The sequence below is a fragment of the Diadema setosum genome, chromosome 1 (assembly GCF_964275005.1).
Source record: "Diadema setosum chromosome 1, eeDiaSeto1, whole genome shotgun sequence".
NCBI classification, from domain to species: Eukaryota; Metazoa; Echinodermata; class Echinoidea; order Diadematoida; family Diadematidae; genus Diadema; species Diadema setosum.
The window spans coordinates 40,043,669-40,063,938 of NC_092685.1; the positions used below are offsets into that span (position 1 = coordinate 40,043,669).

The window sequence follows — 20,270 nt, forward strand, 5'->3', positions numbered from 1 at the left end:
AGCTGTAAATGCATTGTGCTAACAGATGAAGGGTCTTTTTATTACTGCAAATGGCTCTTGAGGATGCACCTAGGGAATTCTTTGTTGCAGGTACGGTTGTTATTTGATATTTATCTGTGTATTTTCCTTCTTGTGCTTGCTGTACTTTCTGAAATACAGGATGACAAGCCAGCTGACGATGCCAGTAAGCCTAAGATGTCTGTCTTTGTTGGCAACATTTCAGAACGAGCTCCAGATTCCCTCATCAAGAGCCTCCTTGCTGTAAGTTTCTCTGCAAATGAAATAATTTTTGCAAATAGCGTTACTTTTTGTCGCTGGAAACATGGTACGACCAGAGGTTTCTTGATAATGCTGTTATTGCACACATGTGTGTAACCTTGTAATACAAAGTGCAAAGTGTGAAATCATTTTGATTTTAGCGCATGTCATCAGTTGATAATGATGACAGCTCCAAAGTTCTTGCTAGCAGACATACAACTTGAATTTGCCATGAAACAATTTCTTTTGGAATACCGGTACTTCAGATATGGAGACAGTTGATAGGCAAGGAAAACATACCAAAACTTTTGACAATTTTTTTCCCCCCAGGATGAGAAATATATTATAATATTTTGTTAAAACCTGGTGGAATTATGAAATAAGTGGTAATTCTGTGATGTGATAGATGTGATGAAAGTTGAGTGAGAAGTGAGGTCAGATTTGAAATGTCATTGTTTATGCAACAACTTGAAAAATACTGGACTTCATCAAACTTGGTTATGCACTGTTATTATTAGTCATTGTATTTTTCATAGTTTTTGGTAAGTATTGTGATGGCTTGGCGTGTGCCTCAAAATTCAGTGATTAGAAACAGCATTGATATAGACGAGTCAATTGACTCATGGTGATAAATGTTGCTATGACAGTAGTTTTCACTGTGAAGTGTCTACTCAATCTGCCTCTTGAATTAATAAATGAATGGCTCTTGGATGATGCACTTGGATGATGCAGAAAAAGAAAACCCAGCAACAAAATACAATGAAAAAGAACAAAAACTCCCCAAGGCAAACGTTAGTATTTTTTTGATCTGGCGTACAGAAATGTGGTGCGGTGCTAAGCTGGAAGAGAGTCCAGGGGGCGTCCGGCAAGTTGCAAGCATTTGGGTTCTGCGAGTATGCCGGACCAGACGCCAGCCTTCGGGCTATTCGCATCCTCCATGACCTGGAAATTGGAGACAAGAAGCTTGTGGTAAGCACATGCACCTTTGCATTTCCTTGTAAGGAGTCCTTTTACCCCCTACAGCAAGAATAGAAACAGAAAATGAGAGAGTGATGGTCCAACAATAAACAATATCTTATTATAGTTAGAAGTCTTTTGAAGATTTGAAACAAGCAAAGGAATGCATTCAGTTTTCAGATAAGGGTCATGTGATACTAGGATGTGAGTTATTCTGGGCATCTTGGACCCCGTTTACAGTGCGGGGCCGGGCTCGGCCGTGGCCGAGCCCGGCCTCAATTGCGCGGCCGAGCCTCGCAATTTTGTCCGTTTACACTGCCAGGCTCGTCCGCGCTTTTAATTCAAACCTTTCAATATTTTGTCGTAGTGGCGCTCTGCTTGTAAACAAACGCAATTTGGTATAGCCTGGTTTTCAGACCCTTTGCCAACTGGATTCTGTGGCGACGAAGTCTTCGTTCGGGCAAAGGCCTTTGCTTAAGGAAAAATCCTTTGCAGGACAAAACCACCTTAAACTATACTAGTTTTCGACGTTGAGGGGGTTAATATCGTGAATAGCGAAATAGTACGGGCAGAGGGTCTGGTAGCCAGACTAAAATTGGCCGCGCATTTGGCTGCGCATTTGGCCCAGTTTGCGTTTACACCAAGAAGAGGCCAGGCTCGGCCGCGGCCGAGCCGCGGCCGAGACCACCTCCAGAGCGTGGCCAAATGCGAGGCCAATTTTGGCCTCGCATTTGGCCTTTTGCGCGTTTACACTGAAATGAAGGTGGGCTCGGCCACGGCCAAGCCGCGGCCGAGCCTCGCACTGTAAACGGGGTCTTATATTGTCATCTGTGCTGGTGTTGTAAGGTGTGATTCAGTTAAATGTCAAACAGGAGAAAGTTTATTTTCAAGTTCATACTGAGATGTCTTGAGTGTATCCCCGCCCCACCATACTTTGTGATTACTGTATACGCCAAATATTTTGCGAATTTCATGAGTCGCGTGCTATTCACGAAATTAAAGGCACACGAAAATATTGACACTGTTCCCAATGTGAATGTGACGTACATGTACGCGTGTAAATTTCTCTGTTTAGTGCAGGACTGCAAGATCGCGAATTTAACCACTTGCAAAATCATCAGGAATTCCCGATTCGCAGAAATATAGACTCGCGAAATATATGGCGTATACAGTATGTATTTTATTCATGGTCTCAAGGATGGAATGAAACAGTGGAGCTGTTTGTAAGTGTACAATTTATGCTGTGTTTAAACAGCACAAATTTCAAACACAAGTTAAGGACTCTTTTGCTGTCATTTCACATCTACAGTGTATGTGCTCTTAAAAGAAACTGCAGCTGGATGACCAGCTTATTGTGTGGTTTCTTTCTTGCTTTTTATGAATGTTTCTTTGCATTGCAGGTGAAAGTTGACCAAAAGACAAGAACACTGCTTGATGAATACCTGCAAAAGAAAAACGGAGATACGGTGAGAAAAACAGAAATGTTCTTTTTTTTTTCTTGGAGTTTTTTTTTCCCCCATAGGTGACATGTGCATGCATGTCCAAAAAGCTTTTCTATACTTACTTATTGGGTTTTTGTCCACTGCAGTGCTGATAATTTCAGCCAACAACAGTGTTTGTTCAAGGTGTCTGTGTATATGAATTTCAGATGGTTTATAGTACCTTGCACTCTCTTTGTAAATGAAAAAAAGGTCTTTTCAGCTTAGAGGGAAGAACATTTTGTCATTGTCATTTTGACATTAAGAAGAACAGATCAGACTTTTTTCTAACCAAATGTATGTGTGAATGTGAGTACCAGAAAAAAGTTCATATTTCATTTCATTTCATTTATTCAATTTTCACACAAATTATACGGTGTTTTACTTGTAACGTACATCCATGACAATGAAAGGTAGCACATGAATTGTTGCCACATGTATTGTTAATGAATATCATGGAGTAATGGGATGGTGTAGGTTTAATTCAAGTCTACTTCGATGCCTTACGTCTGTTTATACTTCATGCTCCTTTTCATGTCCAATCATTTCAGGGTTCGGATGTCGATGATGTCACGTCAAAAGAAGACTCCGATATCTCAAATCAAATACGGCGACTGATCCAAGACTGCTCTGCACAGCTAAACAGAACAAATGGTACGTGGTTTATACACTATGTTCTTCAGATATTTCTATATATGCATGCTTTAGATTATGGGACAAAGGCAGCATAGAATGGCTCACTACTTAGATTATGTGTTTCTTAAACCATTTTGTGTTATGGAATTACACATTGTTTGGTACTATCATGGCAACATGATAAGTTTTCCACATTTTATATGGTTTTCAACTCAGTTTGGATTACCAACCTACACGTACTGAGAATAAATTGGTCTTAAAATGGTGGAGAGAAAAAACGGAGGAGAAAAGATCTGCATTTATGTGAAAGTTTGGCTTGACAGTGAATCTTAATGTAGTTTTGAAACCAGAGGAAAATGTAAACGTTGGTTTTTATATCATGACCATGTGAAAGATGTATGACATATGATGTTTGTGAAAAAGTAATTTACACAAGAGCATAGTCAGAGAACCAAACATGGTAGTGCATGATTTCTGACATATTGTGCAAGATTTCTGACATATTGTGCAAGGTTACACACTAAAGCCCCAAACGTGTTGGTACCACATACCCATGTCTTTTAATTTACAGATCATTTATGATCTGTAAGTGTTTAGAATTTGATTATTAATCTCGTCTTTATGATCAGGATTACGGGTGAATATGTACAATGAACCATTAGGATCAGTGTGTAGCCAGCTACGACTGGAAAGTTTGTTTCTTTGTTTATGATTTTTCTCTTCAGATTTTTTTTTCTTTTTAAGGTGGGCCTATTTTAAATTTTAACAAAACCTGTGTGTTGATACAGTTAAGTTTTGTCATGATGACTGCAAATCGATTTGCAGTCATTATATTTTTCAGCCAATCTGTGTGTGATCAAGCATGTGTGTCATGAGAAGCTGGAATGGTTTTATTTTCATTTTACCTTATTTTCTTATATTTTTTGTTTCAATGAACAGAGGAGAGGAGCAACTTCCTTGCCCAGAAGCAGAAGCTGAAGGATGAAAAGCAGAAAGCTAAGGTGAGTGCATCAATGGGATTTTTGTTTTCTTTTTATTCAATTCATGGGATTTGACATCCTAGCTCTAGGAATAGGTAGCAGCCAACTGAACTTGTTGGATGCATGAAACCAGATTTAGTAATGAGTGGATAAAGGTCAGATTTACAGGGCAAATCGAAGCGGAACTACTGTCTGTGTGCTCTGACATTAGAGAATGAGAATCTGTCAGAATAAAAGAAACAATATTCGGGAAGGAAGTATTGTAAGCGATAAAGCCAACTCTTGCCGAGGTTCCACGTGTAGACCAAACTTGACCTTTTGAATGAGGTTACGTCATTGGAATGTTCTCTGTCCTGGATCCATGATTGGAGGAAAATAGATGAAAAATGATGATACAGTATTCATCGCATAATCGGGACAGGTTGGGAGTAGCAAACACGGCCCCTTTAAGCGAGGTGCCCGATTTCGCGATGAGTACCCACCATACACTAACGGCATACAACATGTACATGTAGTGCACACACACACACATGCATACTGACGTACTGTACATGTACATGAATACACAACCACGCTACCCCTCGGCGCGACCCTCTAGCTCTCCCTGCACATGGCTTTGCTTATATGTAGGGGAGAAGAATGTTCGCGAAAGCATGTGTTTCGCAATGGCATGGATACTTACACACAGCGCTTTCGTGGCTATGCATGTACGTGTACCGGATGGACGGAGGTCAAAACACACCAGTCCGAAGCTTGCTTTGTAAGTTCGATGTAAACGACAACTGATAGGGAATCTTTGAAATATTGTTGTGGTATTTTGGTAGATTTTTTGTGTAAAATATCAACAAAATCAAAGATCGCTTGAAGAAAAATTGTCCCGTTTATCAGAGATCCCCGCCCGATTATCCAGTGAAAATAACATGCATTGGAAATGTTTCTGGGAAGCGTATGTCATTTAAGCAAGGTTCCCGATTATCAGATGCCCGATTATGCGATGAATACTGTACTTGAATTATATATGTTTAATACTACATGTAATCCTTGTGATGCCAAGTCAGAGAGATTATGGAGTTAGTACCAATGCTGTTTGCGATTCAAAGGGCACATGTGTTTTTTAGTGTATGGGACTGAGTGAAGTTGTTCACAGATACTGTTACTTAGTACTTCACAGTTAACCAACATGGATTGATATCTTGTGTGCCCTGTAAACTGACTGTGTTCATTGTCTGTCTTGGTTTGGTTTTCAGGACAAGCTTGACGACATGAATCTAGAGGAAGACAAAAAAGATCTCATAAACCGTGAGATCAATCGATTTAGACAGTCCTACAAGGTAGATTGTTCTTTTGTTTCACTTTATTTTCACTTTTTTCTCTTTTTTTTTTTTGCCAGCTTTTGTGTGTTCTCACTTTCACTCTGTTAAAATGAATGACTGTTACTGTATGATTGTTTTTTGTTGTTTTTACAGGAACAATATTAGCATTTCAACATTTCAGTGGAAATAGTTGTTTTGGATCCAGAGGCTTAAACACTGCAAGATTATTGTTCAGAGAGACAGTGACTTCTCCGAAAGGAGGCTGAGAAATCATATACATTTTTTCTTCTTTTTTTTTTAACATGAAATATACAGCATACAGACCTACAGATGTACAGTATGTGCTGATGAGCAATGCAATTCCTTCCAAAATGCTAAATTTGACAAACTTACAGTTTATATGAAAGGGATGTGGACGATTAAATGTCACATATTTTGATTACTCTCTTCTTTTTTTCCTAGTTGTAACTGTGGGTGTGGGTTGCATTCTAGTGATAGCTGACACAAATCTTCATACCAGAATTATTATATCACCATTACTAGCACGCTCATGCTCCTACACACAGCGTCCATATTAAAATAGTTTTTCTTAATACAACAATTATACCTCTGCCATGACTACTATAGTACTGCTTCGTCACAGCCCCCCTTGGCGCCTGGGGCCAAGGTGTCGCCACAGTGGCGTGATAGTTGCCGCAGCCTGCGTTCATTTCCTTTAAAATGTTGATTGAGATGGTAAGTACTGAACCATTTCCTTATATTTTTTTCCGATTGTGGTAGGACAAAGAAATGAAAAAAAAAAAAAACCCTTAGAAGTTTTCTCTTGCAGCAAATGGAAGAAAGAATGGGCCGTATGTAGTCTCAGGTATGTTTCACACATTTCTTTTCATTTCATATTTATTGGTTTGCCAAGTAGATAATTGTAAATGCAGGGTGTGGCAGTCACAAAGTAGATATCATCACACTTATGAGAAGTATTTGAAAGCTATCTTGAACTTAAGCCAATAAAGGGGTTGCTCCTGAAAAGAATTTTATGCCAAATAAATCATTTGCTCTAAGTAAAGACCAGCATACAAGTCTGAATCAGCTGAAGCATACAAAGATACTGGCTTCAATCTATGAAACAATAGCATAGTGCTACCCATGTGATTGTGTGATATATTGTTATCATTATTATTAAACCTCTAGGCCCATTATCCCAACAGATTTTCACCAAATGGACCAAAATATACGCAGTATTCTTTGTTTGTGATACAATGAGAGAGTGTAAAATGTATTGGGTTGAGTAGAGGCGTCATTACTATTTAGAAGCATTTAAACTTAGAGAAATTTACAGTGAAGACTAGACAATTTGAAACAAGAGGACACATTTGACAATAGGGCTGGAATGGAATTTCAATCAGATAGTGGGTAGGTGTTTTAGTTTCATTTTGAGATTAGAAATAGCACTGGTGATTGGCTGTTTTCCACATCATGTGCATAATCTCCAACTGCTGTCTCCAAAATGGCCTCAAAGAAAGTTTTAACTTGGGCATATTTTAGGCTGCCAGTGAGAAGAGAAAATCCTGGAAGTTGTTTTGTAACAGAACACTTTAGGGTGCATTTATATTAAATACACATGCACTGATGCTATACAGATGAGAATCGTTCCTGTTGACCTACTGTACTGGAAGAGCCAATTTTATGATCACATACATTTTCCTCAGTTGCGTTGGAGAGTATGTACATGTGTACAAACCACTGATTAGTGTGCATGATAGCAGTGGCAAGTTTGTTTGTCAGTCTGCAAGTTGTTCATGTGTGTATTGTCTTGTATTGTCTAACTACAACTGTAGTTCACACAATATTTTGGAGCACCTAAATAAAGCACCCGAAATGACTTGCCTTAGAGGAGCACGACATTTTGGCTCGTAGAAGCGAAGATCTCAACATTTTTGACTGTATGAAGTTTAATCATTGGTTCAGATTAGATTCTTCCTCCTCCCCCAAACTAGCTCCTTTAACATTAACAATCAGATGTGGTTCTAGTTTGGTATGACGACACTACCCGACAGAGTCAAGGAGAGCAGTGTCTCATGTGGTCTTAAGTGAACAGCTTAGTTGTTAACACCATTTTAGGACCTGTAATCTGTGAGTGTGTATAGGCTGTAGTTCTTGATTTTGTGCATGAACATGTTTTCAGTCCTATTCTACTATTGAGACTGACTGCTTGAGAAATTTATCCATTTTTTTTTTAACAGCCTCAAAAGTACTATGTCAAGTCATATTGTTACCTTACAAAGCATATTGACCAGATTTTTTTTTTTTTTTTAATGGCAATTATTATCTTGTCACTTGTGTAATCTGAACATGTTCTCCCATCAGCAGTTGAGCATGATTATGAAATCTTTGCTCATCCTCTTTCACCTTGCAAAAAATCTACACTATAACTGTTTTCCATTCCTGCTGTTGAGAATTACATGGCGCTAGCATTGTGCCCAGGCCATATTGTGTGCTCAAAACGTATTGGGCACAATCGAGGTCATCCAACTTGGGAGTTATAGGAGGAGTTTGTTCGGGTCTTTGCAAGCATCTCAGCGGATGTCAAAGGTCAACGGTCATGCGCAAGTCCATAATGTAGATGTATCGATATGTCTGTGTTCATAAATGTTTATATGGATGCCTTGTGTGAAGACAGAGTTGCTGATTCATATAGGAGTGTGTGTGTGTTGTTTTTGGTAACTCTGATCATTATGATATTAAAAGATACAATGGAAGGATTTTTTATGTATGAAGAAAATTATTTTTTGATTTCAAATTGGACATGCTTCTAGAGGAGAGGAAACGCAGAGTTCCTCAATTTTTCCATTCCATATATGTGTTTTTACTGTAAATGCAAGGCAAGTCTTCCTTTGCTTGTACACTTTGATTAGTATTACAAGACTTGTCACCAATATTTGTGTTTTGGATCAAAGGTATTACAGATTCGGGATGGCAGTGAATTTTCAATCCACACGTTTGATTTGTCTGTCTGTCCATTTTTGTTTTGTTTTTATCTCTGTTAATGCATGTTCCGATAGTTGGTGATTTTCTCTTTCTTATTTATGAAATGCTACCTTTGTATGACACAAGAAACGCAAGCCTATGAATGACCTCGTCCAACAATGATCTTCTCGCGCCCATTTCATCGTCTCACCGACACGGCTGTCATCATCTGTCCATCACCCGGAGGAGTGTATTACAGTGATCAACCACAAGACTTCAAAGACACACCCAGACTTTGCTGCATGCCTGTCAAAGAATGCAAGGACAAGCTGTTACCGAGGGAGGTGCAAGCCAATTTTGCTGCCACCCATGTTGGACATTGTTAATGTTTTATGCATTGGTATTTGAGCAACTTGACTCAGAAGTGTGCGAGGAGAGGAGGAGGAGGATGACTTTCAGGTTGCATTGCACGGCAGGTGTTGCAGCTGTACAGACACACTGGCACTCCCTTGCAGTGATTGTTCGATTGCAAGGAGTCCTTTAGCTGGGTGTGATGGTGCTTTCAAAGAAAACCTGGATCACTGGATGGATTTCCCAGCTGCCTGAAAACGTCTTCTTCCGACGGGGGAGCACTTCAGCATGGCAGATCACAGCATCGGTGGTGCGGGAGGAGATAGGTTTTGTAGTTGGACGAGGTCTTCATAGGTGGCTTCTTGAGAACAGGGAAAAAACAAATCTGCCCCCTTCTTTGATTTTTGAAACTTTAATATTAAAAGTACTTGTCCCTTTTAAAATGGTCCATTCAAGTGTGAGCAAAGTTTCGTCTTGAAATTGTACTAGGGACAGTTTTTGCGCAAAAATATCTCAAAAATTATGAAACTGCTGCTGGATTTGTTTTCCCTGTTCTGTGTCATGTGATTGCTAAAGGAAGTGTTGAATATAAAATGTTTCATAAACTTGCTGGTAGTTGTGCTGCACAGAGAACATTGTGTATCAAATGGTGCATACTGAATTGTCTTCACTCAGTCATGCAACTGCCATTATCAGTACTGATTATTTTACTGCATTTTGAGGTGCAATTCCATCTAATCTCTGGACGGTCATTTACCACACAGTGAATGTGTATGGATCAAATTACCTGTGATGGTTCAGGGTCATAGAGAATAGAAAAAACTTGGCAAATCAGGAAGATCATGCAAAAAGGATATCAACATGATGCATAACTGATTGAGCGGTCAGCATTATAGTACAAGCAAGTCTGTGTAACATACATGTTGTAATGGTGAAATTCTTGTGATGAGATAAACGGAAATATTCATGGAGATAGCTCAAATTTTCGCAGCATGTAAACATTTTAGAAATTCATTAACTGCATAGTTGCACAGATATCTTGAAAAGAATTTGAAATGCAATGTATGCCACTACTTGCTGGTAGATATTTTCCAGTATTATCTTCCCTTAATTGGGATGCCTCCTACATGCAGTCGTTTTGCACTACGTATGACGAACAATTCATGAATATTTCTGATTGTCTGCCCCCTACGTACAGGCTGTGTGCTTCCAACATGTGAGTCACTTTTATACTAATGCAAGAGCTCCTGTGTTTTTGTTGTACTTTTGTGCAGGACCAGCGGGAGGCCCTGGAGCAGAAGGAGACCCCCGAGGAGAAGGAGAAAAGCCGCAAGGAGCGGGAGAAGGAGCGGGAGCGGGAGCGCCAACACCGGGAGCAGCTCAAGGAGCGGGAACGCCGGGACCGGGAGCGGGAGCGCGACAGGGAACGCGAGCGGGAGCGGGAGAGGATGCGGGAAGAGAGGGCGCGTGACGAGAGGGAAAGGTGAGGGAAGGACTCCTTTGCTCTTTTTTTTTTTTTTGTGAACCATCATTTCTACATTGACCTGCTGAAATCAGTTGTATCTGAAGTCTAATCTGGTATACTGACAATTGAAATGAGAAAGAGACTTTTGACTGGTTACAGGATGATTTACAGTGATACATGAATGATGCACAGTGCACTTCTGTTAATGACAAATTTTCGTTACAGTGCAGTAAAGATTTGGGTCCAAAAATTATTTCATGTACTGTACGAGTTGAAATTTTTGCGTACAGATATTTTCGCGAATTGCTTCTTGGAGGACATTTGCGCGTGTTGTTAATTTCGCGGTTGCGACGGTCTAACTGAACGTAACTATTTGCGCGTTGTTATTTTCGCGATTCAAAGGCGATTCGCGAAATTCGCGAAAATAAAACCACCGCGAAAATTTCAGCTCGTACAGTACCCTTATATACTTTATTTGTATGGCTGTAACAAAATTTTGATGTAACAAAAGAAAACTGCCGGTCCCAAGGTTATTCATACAAACCGTGTAGCAACATATTGTATGCGTGTACATGCTTCAAGTGTAAGGAGTGTGAGCTCTAGTGGAGTGTGTGAACTATGATCTATGAAGGTGATGTTCTTGGTCGTATCAATGACCTTGGTGAAGGTGGATGTCTTTGGCATGTCAATCCTGCCACGAAAGACGTATTGATGCCATGCTTGGGCGGCTGTTTTTGTTTTTGTTTATTTCAGCAGAAGAGACCGCGACCGTGACCGCGACCGCAGTCGTGATCGTGACTGGGACCGAGACCGAGAGAGCAGCCGGGACCGGGACCGTAGCCGGGACAGGGACCGCGACCCGGACCGAGATCGGGACCGGGACCGGGACCGGGACCGTGACCGTGACCGGCTGGAGGAGGAGGAGGACTACGAGAAGAGAAAGCTGGAGCGCAAGTTGCGGGAGAAGGAAGAGGCCTACCAGGCTGTGAGTAAACCAGAAGATTTTTCTGTGATCCTGAAGAGTTTCTTCACTAGTCTTGTTCACGGTACCCAAAAATGAGTGATTTGATATCAGCTAAATGTTGATAATGTGATCAGTTTTGATATTGCAGTCTCAAATATGTTTGATACGTCATTCCAGAATTTCTTCTGTCAAGAAAGTAGTGTACCAGTGCTCTTTCAATAGATGTAGGGAGAACAAGAGTCATCAGTAGATACTTTGTTACATATCACTATAAATTATGTTTTCACACCTGATATGAGATGGGTCAATCTTTTGTGTGACCACATTGTATCTCTCTTTGTAATCTTTATACTTTCCCTTTGGTGGCATTGTCATAAATACAGCAGTAGAGACAATGGCACCAGCACTATGGTTTGTGTACATGTGCACACGTTTAAGCACTTAGGGTTATCCTCTAGCACCCATTACAATGATTTTCCATTGTAGGTATCCTATGTGTACATAAAGGGTATGATACCTTTTTTCTAGCCACATATGATGTGTATTTTCACTAGCTGTTGTAGATGGTTCCATGACATTTGCTCCTGCGACAGTTGCTCTCATTAAATATCTGCACGCTAAGCCTGACTTAAATTCTACCCACAAACATAACCATAGCCCTAATCCTAAACCTAAACCTCACATCAAACTAAACCTATGACCCTATCACAACCCTAACCCTAAGTCCATGGAGTAAATAAGACCGGAGCAATTGTCGCAGGAGCAAATATTGTGTCACTGTTGTCAATATCTTGTAAGTACAGAAAAGACATGATGTCGTATGTCTGACTACGAGTGACATGCATTTTCATTGACGTTGCAGAGACTGAGAAACTGGGAGGCAAGGGAGTACAAGAAACAGCGCGAGCACGACAAGATGAAGGAGAAGGAGGAGGTGGAGAAGATTGAGATGGAGAAGGAAGGCAAGCGTCTCAAGGAGTTCCTCGAGGACTACGAAGATGAGAGAGACGACCCAAAATATTACAAGTAAGGATGTCATCCAAGAATCCAAGGGAGACAGGGGAAGAGTGGTGTACTTGTCGCTACCGAGAAAAACTGAAAAGAAAGACTTCATTTGGGAAACTAAAATGACTCAATTGAAGAAAAAATGCCATGGATTCGTCTAAAGTATTATGTACTGTTGTATTACAGCTGAATGCTCCCTTATGATTACATGGGAAGTGAAGGGTATTATGTACTTGCATGGCAATGACCAGTAGAATACATTTGTGCACTGTTGACCTTTTGATCAATAAAAAAAAAGGGACAAGGTGAAATCTGAATTGAAGGACATATATTGGTTGACTGAAATCATGGTTTTCCTTTGAAGCTGTTAATAATATCATGCAGAGAAAAGTCCTCAGGTAAGTAACACGTAAAGATTGAAATGTGGAAAGAAGTTCTGTTTCCCCACCTTGAGTGATACGTTCACATTCTCTACAGTGCTTAAGGAAAGAATGACTGTTATAGATGGTTGTAAGCGGCACATTGCAGTGTACTGTAAAAGGCAGTGACTACAATCGTGTGAGTTGCAGCTGTATCGTGAATACCATTACAGTATGCCGGAAACTTTCAGGATTCACAGACACAATGGTACAGAAAAGAGAAACATTTGGTGAAGGAAGTGGTTGTGTGAACAACATCGCTGTGTCAGCCATATGTCATGAAGGTCTTGTCTCGCACTGTTGTCTTCAGGGGCAGCGCATTGGAGCGGAGACGTAAGGAGCGCGAGAAGGAGGAGGACAGCGACAACCGTGACAGGAGGAGAGAGCGGGAGGAAATAGAGGAGATCAAACGACGTCTGTTGGAGGAAGGAGGAGAAGATCTTGATGCTGAAATAGAAAAGGTAAGGCAAACCCCCAAGTCAATAAGCCAGTTCGGAGTTAGCTCATGGGCACATTGGTCCGAATGACCTTTCTTTTTTCTCAGTCGGTTAGGGGCACTTCACTCGTTTTCAGAGCGACATAATGTGTAAGTTTCACATAACAATTTTTGGAATTCACAGATCCTTTTCAAACAAAGAATGAACTTGTGTAGACCAGATGACCAGAAAGATCCGTCAGTTAACACTTGGGAAAGCATCCATTTCATCATTTTGCATTGAATGTATTAACAATCTCTTTCTATTGATATTGCCAAATTCCACTTTTGCTGTCAGGTGGATGTGCTGGCAAGCAGCATTTATAAGGATTACATGAATAATCACTGCATCACAGATGCTTATCCCAGTGAATTTAAAAACCAACATGCTTGTTGGTACCAATGACCTTTCTTCTGCTCATGCGCAAAGTGGAACAGCGAACTGGCTTATTCACTTAACCCATTGAGGACAAGTCCCGAGTATACTCGAGCAAGCGTCTATGGGAAATGCGTGTTGTAGCAAAATCAAACCGTCCTCAATGGGTTAAAAGGGAATGATACCCAAATATATATGTTGATTTAGTGATTGCAGCAGTATTAGTGGAACACATTAATGAAGGAAAATCAGATAGTCTGTTCAAAAGTTATACATTTTTGAAGTTTCAGTGCAGAAGCTTTGTCATGAACTGTTGTAGTCTTCTCATCCAGCAATGGCACTGAAACTTTAAGATTTACCAATAATTACTTTTTAACAGATTTTCTGATTTTCCTCAGACTTGAATACCCTACTAATATTACTACAATTGCTCAGTCCACATCTATATATTAGTAGCACTCCTCTTTCAAATATGCTCATTGAACTTTACACAGATTTATTCTGTCAAATGTCTTCTTTTAGAATAGCTCACAGTTGTTTTCATAATAACAAAAAACAAAAAAAAAGCAGGATTGACATCCACACATCTGCAAAATTGTTTGTTTCTTATAATGATCCACTGGCTATTGCCTTAATTTCAGTTTGAATCCAAATGCTGTAAGTCTTCAATCCAAACAGTAATTAAGGAAATATTTGGTGCCTTCCTAGAACAGTTTGTGAGTGAGAGTGTAAGCAAAGTTATGTGATTATATATTTAATGTGGAATTCAAAGAAAAATAATGATTTTTGCAAATGTCACAAATTTGTGAATGTATAACAATGAGTGGAGTGAATGTTATTGATTTGCTCCTGAAAAGTAATGAAACTATGCCAGTCGCACTTAAGCAATCAAAAGTGCTTTAGTCAAGAGAAAGTTGTATAGCAATCTGCTCTATTCAGTCAGTAGTTAGACAAAGAAATAAAAGGAAAAAAAAAATCCTTACGTTTAATGTTGTAGGTTTTGCTTGGCTCTCCTCCATATCACTTATAGTTAATAGTAATGATAATAATACTTCATTTATAAAGCGCATTATAAGCACATGCTTCTCTATGCGCTTTTAGTTACACATAAAACCAGCCTGATTGTGTAACGCTGTGCTGAACATTGCATTGTCACATTCTCTCTTACCAGTTGGAGAGTGAGAGGGACCGACACAAGCAGCCACAGCTGGACAAGCTCCTGACTCCCAGACAGCTGCAGATCAAGCAGGAGCCTCAGCCCACCCTCAAGCCGACCTTTGAACCTGCCGAACCCGAGGAGGTCAGTGCTCACTAGCGAAACACGTCCCATGGCCAAGACAGGAGTCTCAGTCTACTGAGAATCACTGATGCAGATTTGGTGTAGTTAGTGCCAGTCAAAAACATTGATAGATATTGCTCGAGTCTGTCAGCTGTCACTGTATGTATCTATACTGACACACACACACACATACTCACACATACACGTATGTGTATGAATATTCAAAATCTCCCAACTGTCATGGTGCAGTCCTTTCAATTTTAGTCGTACATACATTTGTGTGGTTGTAGAATACAAAGATACCGATGGTTGTCTCAAAGAGCATGTTAATTTTTATAGTTATACAAGCTTTCGCTGTCAACAGAGTAGCCATCCAAAAAAGGAAGATGGTAATAATTTGTGTGCTCAGCATGATAGTTACACTTGACAGTGTCAAATGTCAATATGTCATTCATTAGGAGGCCAACCAGGGACCCCAGACGCCAGCCAGCAGCAGCGACGATGACGACGGGGGCGGAGGATTCATGCCGGCCCAGGATGAGAGCAGCCAGTCCTCATTGGCCGAGGAGGACCCCAACACGGCGGCCGCCCCCAGGATGAAGTTTGGTGGCCTCAAGCTAGGTAGGTGCCTCTCCGTGACTTGGTTCTTACATAACTCTTTCCCTCCTCATGTGGCTCTGCCACATGTTATTGGTTGGATCATCACGAGTCCCAGGATACTAGTTGCTCACTTTTAGTCAAATGCAGCAGCAGGTTACTGTTACTTGGCTATGTAAATCAAGGGTCCTGCATCTTGTGTGATGCTAGGGTGGGGGGAAGGGGATGTCTTGTTTTTCAGAGTGGCAGTCAGTACTCATAGTCTACCATTTCTTGATTGTGGGATTTGAGTTTATGATGAAGTTATTTATTCACTAATTTGGAGAAATCCAATCAGTGTAATTTCTTACTGAAATATAATTATGGCAGTAAAAATAGAGTGTATTTTTTAATGATTGGGTGTAAGCTTTATAATTTTGTTAAATGGTAGGTAGAATGTGTAGATACCTTTCCTTTTATTCAGCTTACCTTCATTAGTACATTCTGAAAAAGAAAAAGAATGGTTTTGTTTGGAAGTGTGTGTTTTACACAATTGAGTGAAATAAGTTGAATGAGCATTTAAATGAAGAGACATATCGAATGTGAGCAATCATTTCTAAAGTTGGTCCTACGCCAGAAATGTGGAAATGAATGGTTGCGAGGAACCATTCTCCCCTTGCATGAATTGCCACCAGCCACCCCATGAAAGAGATTGGATTTTTTGTGAGTGTTGACCGCTAACCCCATCTTTACCATGCAGCCGGGGGTGCCACGGCGGAAGAGGCTTTTGCACACCAAATCACTGCCACCACCAGCAGATCAGACGGCCAGATTTCTGGTGACTATATGCCTTGTGTAGCCATCGCAAGTTTCTCTGCTTGCTCATGAAAATCGTGCAAAGCCAAATTTTAGCACTCAAATGTCTCTTTTCTCTGCCATCAATCATGACATTTTTTTGCAGACCACCATATTTGTTCACCTCAATTCCTTGTGTTCATTATCACGCCCTACGATCGAAATGCTACAGAGGATATGTTGCCATATGCCAAAATGATAGTGCATCAGAGAAATTTGAGAAAAAGAAAAGAAAAATGAAGAAAGTTGGAGTATTTGTCATCTTTCAAGAACCAGAAAGGGTGGGACTGGTACACAAAGTGTGTGAAGTTCGGCGCCTTTCTTGTTCTCGACTCATAATATTGTGACAATTATTGATTTGATTATTCAGTTGTGTCCTTCATACCAGAGTGTGATTTTGTAAGCTGTGAAAGCGTCGCAGATATTTCTTGTGTATCCATGCGTGACTAATTTGTGTGTATATGCCTTTTGTTTAATATGGTACGTATGTTCATCATTTTATGAATTTTATTTTTCTTCTTCTCTCTTAAATATCTCTACACTAATGATTCAAGAGGCATTAACTCTCTTTTGGTTAATTTCCCAGACAAAGGTTGCATTCTGTGTGCTGGTATAGAAGAGTATTAAACTGCTGTATTTTATTTTCAGTAATTATTATTTTACAATCAGTGTAAATCTTGACATTTTGAGGAGTCTGTGGTTGTGACTGCTATTCCAAAATGTGCTGTGTGTCTGGTGACAGTACAGGTCTGATAACCTCTAGTGCAGTTAACCCCTCCACAGTCCATATACCTTTACAGCTTTCTCAACATCCAGCAAAGCATTGATATTAAATTTGGGGAGGGCTCTCAATAGTGATAACAGTGTCTGCTTCATTCATATCAGCATGTTTGCTTCAGTTCACTGCAAAGATGTGACAGTTCAACTTTAATACAATTTTAAGCACTGTTGGAGGAAAGGCTTAACTAACATCAAACTTCTAATTCTGCAAGGACAGTATGCAGCAATTTAAACCTTGAAATGAGGAAAATGGCTGATGAGTCTATTTACAAATATGAGATTGTTAATAAGATAACAATATGTCGCATAAGGGTCATGTCACTCTGTCATGGTTCTACAGTGTATCATGAAGTTAATGCAAAGCAGACATGTTAGTTACTCACATGCAATGATGGTTTGCAATTATTTTTTCTGGCATAGATTTGAGCCAACTTGAGAGTAATTGATTTCATTTCTCCCCCCCCCCCCCCCCCCCCCGATATGTTTGTTGCATTTGCTTTCATGTTCATGCCCATGTATGATATTTCGGGTCATTTCTATGAATGGATGGGGAACAAGTTGTATATCTGTAGCAGTCTCGAGACGGACAAAAATCTTGTGAAAATGACAATATGTGATTACTGTCTCTTTGTCTCCATCACTTCCTACCCCACCTGCAGTAGGCGCCGCATCACCCCAGTCCAATGCCCGCCCAGACCACCACCAGCGCTCCTCAGGCGGCATGGCCCTGGTCGGCAGCAAGCGCAAGAAACTGACCCTGGGGGAGGTGTTCAACCAGGAGGAGGACGGGGCGGACACGGGGGGCAAGAAGAAGCGCAAGCTGGTGCCCATCGAGTACTCGGAGGAGGAGATGAAGGCGGTGGGCCAGTCGCAGAAGGTGGCCTCGGCGGCCGAGGAGAAGCGCAAGACCATCAAGAACCTGATCGAGAGGATACCCACCGCCAAGGAGGAGCTGTTTGCCTACAAAGTGGACTGGTCAATTGTGGATGAGGTCAGTCTCAAAGCTGTTAATTAGTGTCCTCGTCCTGTTTTTTTAGTCAATGAAAATTGTGTAATGAGTAGCAGAGATGGCAAAGCCGACAACTTAAGCCCCGTTTTCACCAAAGTAATTGCATTACCAAGGACGCATTTTTTTTGTTTTTTTGTGTGTGTGTAAATGCACGTGGGCCCAATTGCGGTACCAAAAACGGGGCCAGCCTGACGCCCGCCTTTTGTCGATGTAAATGCAAGCAGACCCACATGCACGGTCAAACCCACTCGGCTGTACTGTAGAGATTACTGGAAAAAAAGTGCACATGTATGTAGAGCACCACTACAACCAAAAAAGAACATGTGAAAGGAAGCTTCACTCCTCTGGCGCGGCTCGACAAGACAGTGTAAATGCATGAAATTGCGAGACTGAGTACTTTGGCAGGCCTTGGGCCGGCCTTGGGCCTGCCACTGTGAATGGGATTTTAGACCAAGTCTCCCCGATTCTGCAGGAGACTTCTTGGCTACTTCAATAGTTCTTTTTTTTCTGGATAAGGGAGTTAGAAAATCTCCCTGATTCAGAAATTATTTTTGCTCCACTGAGGTGCATGTAACACACAGGTACACGCATATCTCCCAGATTACCCTTTGAAATCTTTCCGACTTTTATGGGTGAATGTTGGCTGCTCTGAGAGAGGACCCTGTTTTGTGAATGCACCTCCATTGGTCAGTTGGAATACTTAGGCTACAATGACAGTAGCATTTAAGTGGAAATAGTGCATTGATTGGCAAAGGTGTAAAAGCTGACAGCCTGGTGACACAACACTTGTGCCAGCGACAATTGCTCTGGTCTTATTTTCCCCAAGGACTTGTTAGGGTTGTGATAGGGTTTTAGGTAGAGTTTGATGTGAGGAATAGGATTAGGGATAGGGTTATGTTTATAGATAGAATTATGTTTGGCTTAGCATGCAGTTATTTCATAGCAGCAATTGTCGCTGGAGCAAATGTCATGGAACTGAAGGCCTACATGCAGACAGTTTCCTGTTTTGTAAAAGCACTTTACATTTGTAAGTTCGAGCAATTGAAGACACAGTCACTGTAGGTATGATATTTTACAGGATTTTCATACTTTGCCTGCTTTTGGCATAAAAGCTGCAGATATTGAAAGATGTCATGGCCATGAGTACTTCATGAACAAAGGCCGTGACTATGCTGATGCACTGTACTGTTAGATACGACCATCGATATCAATTATCTGTTACCAGGAGGAAATTGTTGACATTTTTACAACATCAAACATATATAGTGCATCAAATAAGCTACGCTAGAAAGAAAATTCTTCAAACTTCACAGTCATACTGGCCCCACTATAAAGGTATATAATCCTACTTGTCTTGTATGCAAAATGTGGATATGATTAAAGGGACTGTACAGTACTGGTTGAAGTAGGGATTCATGTTTTTAACATTCCTAAGTGAGATAATGAAAAGCCTCTTATGAAATATGAAAGAGCATGTAATTTTAAGAAGGATTCAACGTTTATTTGATGAAAATTGGTTTTCAAATGGCTGAGATATCCAAAAAAGTGCTAATAATAAAAGGCGACATGCCCCAACTTTATTAGTATCTCTTTGATTCACCTTGTTTTTGGATATCTCAGCCATTTCAAAACCGATTTTCATCGAATAAACTTTTTATACCCCTTAGAACCGCATGCTCTTTGACATCTCATAGAATGGTTTCTGAATATCTCACAAAACGTTAAAAGCTAAATCTTCACCTCGACCAGAACTGTACACACCCTTTAAGTGTGGCAACATGACCTTGGTAATGCAAAATTTTCTTAGTTCTAAAAAGTGAATTTACAGATTTGCTCAATTGAAACACTAGTGAGTACCTTGAGCATGATGCTGGTATGCGTTTGTAGTAACCATTCTACCCGGGATTCGTTTTGCAGTCTTTGATGGACAGACGCATCAAGCCGTGGATCAACAAGAAGATTGTGGAGTACATCGGGGAGGAGGAGCCAACACTGACAGAGTTCATCTGCTCCAAGCTGCTGGTGCACAGTAGTGCTGAGAACATCCTCAGCGACATCACCATGGTGAGTACTGTATATGCCGTATATTTAGCAAGTCTAATATTTCGCGAATCATGACTTCCCGATAAT

At 40.5% G+C, this 20,270-nt stretch overlaps 1 protein-coding gene across 4 annotated transcripts in view; it reads left to right on the forward strand.

The window, feature by feature from the left end:
* LOC140236065 (RNA-binding protein 25-like) overlaps positions 1 to 20,270 on the forward strand; it is a 31,347-nt gene that overhangs the window by 7,906 nt on the left and 3,171 nt on the right. Inside the window, exons 6-20 of one of the 4 annotated variants that reach the window (XM_072316039.1) lie at positions 160 to 261; positions 1,078 to 1,227; positions 2,616 to 2,681; positions 3,245 to 3,347; positions 4,269 to 4,330; positions 5,557 to 5,640; positions 10,212 to 10,420; positions 11,156 to 11,387; positions 12,229 to 12,392; positions 13,101 to 13,251; positions 14,813 to 14,941; positions 15,379 to 15,541; positions 16,257 to 16,334; positions 17,791 to 18,122; positions 20,058 to 20,204. In XM_072316039.1, the coding sequence (XP_072172140.1) occupies positions 160 to 261; positions 1,078 to 1,227; positions 2,616 to 2,681; positions 3,245 to 3,347; positions 4,269 to 4,330; positions 5,557 to 5,640; positions 10,212 to 10,420; positions 11,156 to 11,387; positions 12,229 to 12,392; positions 13,101 to 13,251; positions 14,813 to 14,941; positions 15,379 to 15,541; positions 16,257 to 16,334; positions 17,791 to 18,122; positions 20,058 to 20,204 (2,172 nt within the window). The remainder of the gene's footprint in view (positions 1 to 159; positions 262 to 1,077; positions 1,228 to 2,615; positions 2,682 to 3,244; positions 3,348 to 4,268; positions 4,331 to 5,556; positions 5,641 to 10,211; positions 10,421 to 11,155; positions 11,388 to 12,228; positions 12,393 to 13,100; positions 13,252 to 14,812; positions 14,942 to 15,378; positions 15,542 to 16,256; positions 16,335 to 17,790; positions 18,123 to 20,057; positions 20,205 to 20,270) is intronic. The other 3 variants (XM_072316053.1, XM_072316046.1, XM_072316061.1) reach the window with 3 other exon arrangements.